Below are 2,057 nucleotides of genomic sequence, written 5' to 3'. Positions count from 1 at the left end.
TCTTTTACATTTTCTAGGATGTTTTGTGGTGTATTTTTTAAATGCTGGAGAGTGCTTTTGTGAATCAAGTAATCACTTCTTAAAGTGAACAATTATCTCATTATTTATCTAGAAATATGAATTCTAGTCTCCACTTTGTCCCTTACTAACTGTGTCACTTTAGGTTCATCTGTGAACATGCCCCCATGAAAGGTTTGAACTAATTTTGTCTAAACTTTGATACCAAAAATTACACTTCTGGATTTTTGTCAATGACTATATCCACTATCATACTCCAAGAACATACATTATCTTTGAATTTGGGGCTATACTTGATAGATTGCAGCTCTTGCAGCTGACAAATTCATTTAGGAATACAAGTAGCTCCCAGTTCTTCCTATTTTGACTAAAGTTTCACAATAATACTTTCTAATTCTAAACATATAGAAAAAAACATTTCATTGATATTTCACCTTAGATTTTTACTTTAGAATATGCTGTCAATACAGTAGGGGTAGCCACATTTGGTTATCGAATTTTAAATTTAAATTTAGTTTCTCAGTCACACTAACTACATTTCAAGTGCTCCGTAGCATCATGTGGATAATGGCTACCACATTTGGCATCATGTATGTAGCATTTTCGTCATTGTAGAAAGTGCTCCATGGCAATGCTGTTCTAGAGTACCACATCGAGGTGGGAAAACAAAGAGGGTGCTACTTGATTATGATGGCCAGAGGAATGTTTTCCAACTTGCAAAGTCAATCCTGTTGATAACAGTATGTCAAACAGCTGAAAGCAACTCCCTACCCAGTGTCATCAAAGGATGTGGTAGAAATCTAGCTGCAATATTGGTCATTTCATTGATCTCCAGATTTGATTTGATTTACCTCAGTGGAGGGTACCTTCTGCTGTTTCTCTCTCACTAATGTGTAGCATTTTTTTAGCTGATACTCAATTCATGAAGACAATCTACTCTGACAAAGGGAACAAAATAGTGAGATTATAACTGGCCATTGTTATCAAAACACCTGGGTTCATACATATCCAATCACTGTAATATAGTTTCTTTGTAACCTTGAACAAACTACTTAACCTGTTTAACTCATAATATGTGTTTAGTAGGATGGTTATGAGAATTGAACAAAGTAATGTATTAGAGGCACTTAGCACAGTGCCTGACACATAGTATGTACTTGATTAATATAAACTACAGTAATGGGGGAGGGGGGGACTGTAAGATCCCCTTTTTTTTTTTGAGGACATATGAACTTCCCCAAAGATCCACATAGTCCTATAAATCTCATTATCAAAATAGAGCATCCTTTGACCTGTGAACACCTTCTGTCATTCACCACGTTGTTTCATCTATAACCATAGCGATTTAATGCCATGCCATACTTTCCTATAAATATGTGTAAATGCTCGTTAGATCTACTGTGCATGTTAGAAGTTTCTATAAGAGTATGAGATTTAGATATTTATCTAGACTTTTTTTTGCATTGTCTTTAATCTCCTTCATTGTAACCTGGTTCATTCAGGTTTGCAGCAGGAGACAAATGGTCTATCTCAGTGGTCGGCAAACCGCGGCTCACAAGCCACAGGCAGCTCTTTGGCCCCTTGAGTGTGGCTCTTCCACAAAATACCACATGTGGGTGTGCACGCACAGTGCGATTGAAACTTCGTGGCCCATACGCAGAAGTCAGTTTTCGGAAAGGAGATAGACGAAACAAGTATACAAGACGAGTATGGATGGGAGAGTTGGAAGGGGTCGACCTCAGCAAACATATCTCAATCAGATGGAGGACATTTTTAGCAAAGGCCAGCTTAGGAGTACCCTAATTAAGTTAATAACAATGTACCTACCTATATAGTTTAAGTTTAAAAAATTTGGCTCTCAACAGAAATTTCAATCGTACTGTTGATATTTGGCTCTGTTGACTAATGAGTTTGCCGACCACTGGTCTCTCTGAAGGGGAAAATAATTGAAGAGGGTTTAAGAAGGGTTTACTTCCAAAGGTGTGAACAGAGTTAAGAAAAGGAATGGTAAAGTACCTCAGGAGCAGCAATAGTGAGAA

General features: G+C 37.3%; 1 protein-coding gene across 1 annotated transcript in view; it reads left to right on the top strand.

The window, feature by feature from the left end:
• Nucleotides 1-2,057, top strand: part of RFX3 (regulatory factor X3) — a 147,071-nt gene that overhangs the window by 112,027 nt on the left and 32,987 nt on the right. The window contains exon 11 of the mRNA XM_015566895.1: nt 662-758. Coding sequence (XP_015422381.1) covers nt 662-758 — 97 coding nt within the window. The remainder of the gene's footprint in view (nt 1-661; nt 759-2,057) is intronic.

Source organism: Myotis davidii, unplaced genomic scaffold (assembly GCF_000327345.1).
Source record: "Myotis davidii unplaced genomic scaffold, ASM32734v1 scaffold83, whole genome shotgun sequence".
In the NCBI taxonomy this organism is placed as follows: domain Eukaryota; kingdom Metazoa; phylum Chordata; class Mammalia; order Chiroptera; family Vespertilionidae; genus Myotis; species Myotis davidii.
This window is presented reverse-complemented; position numbering and strand designations above follow the sequence as displayed.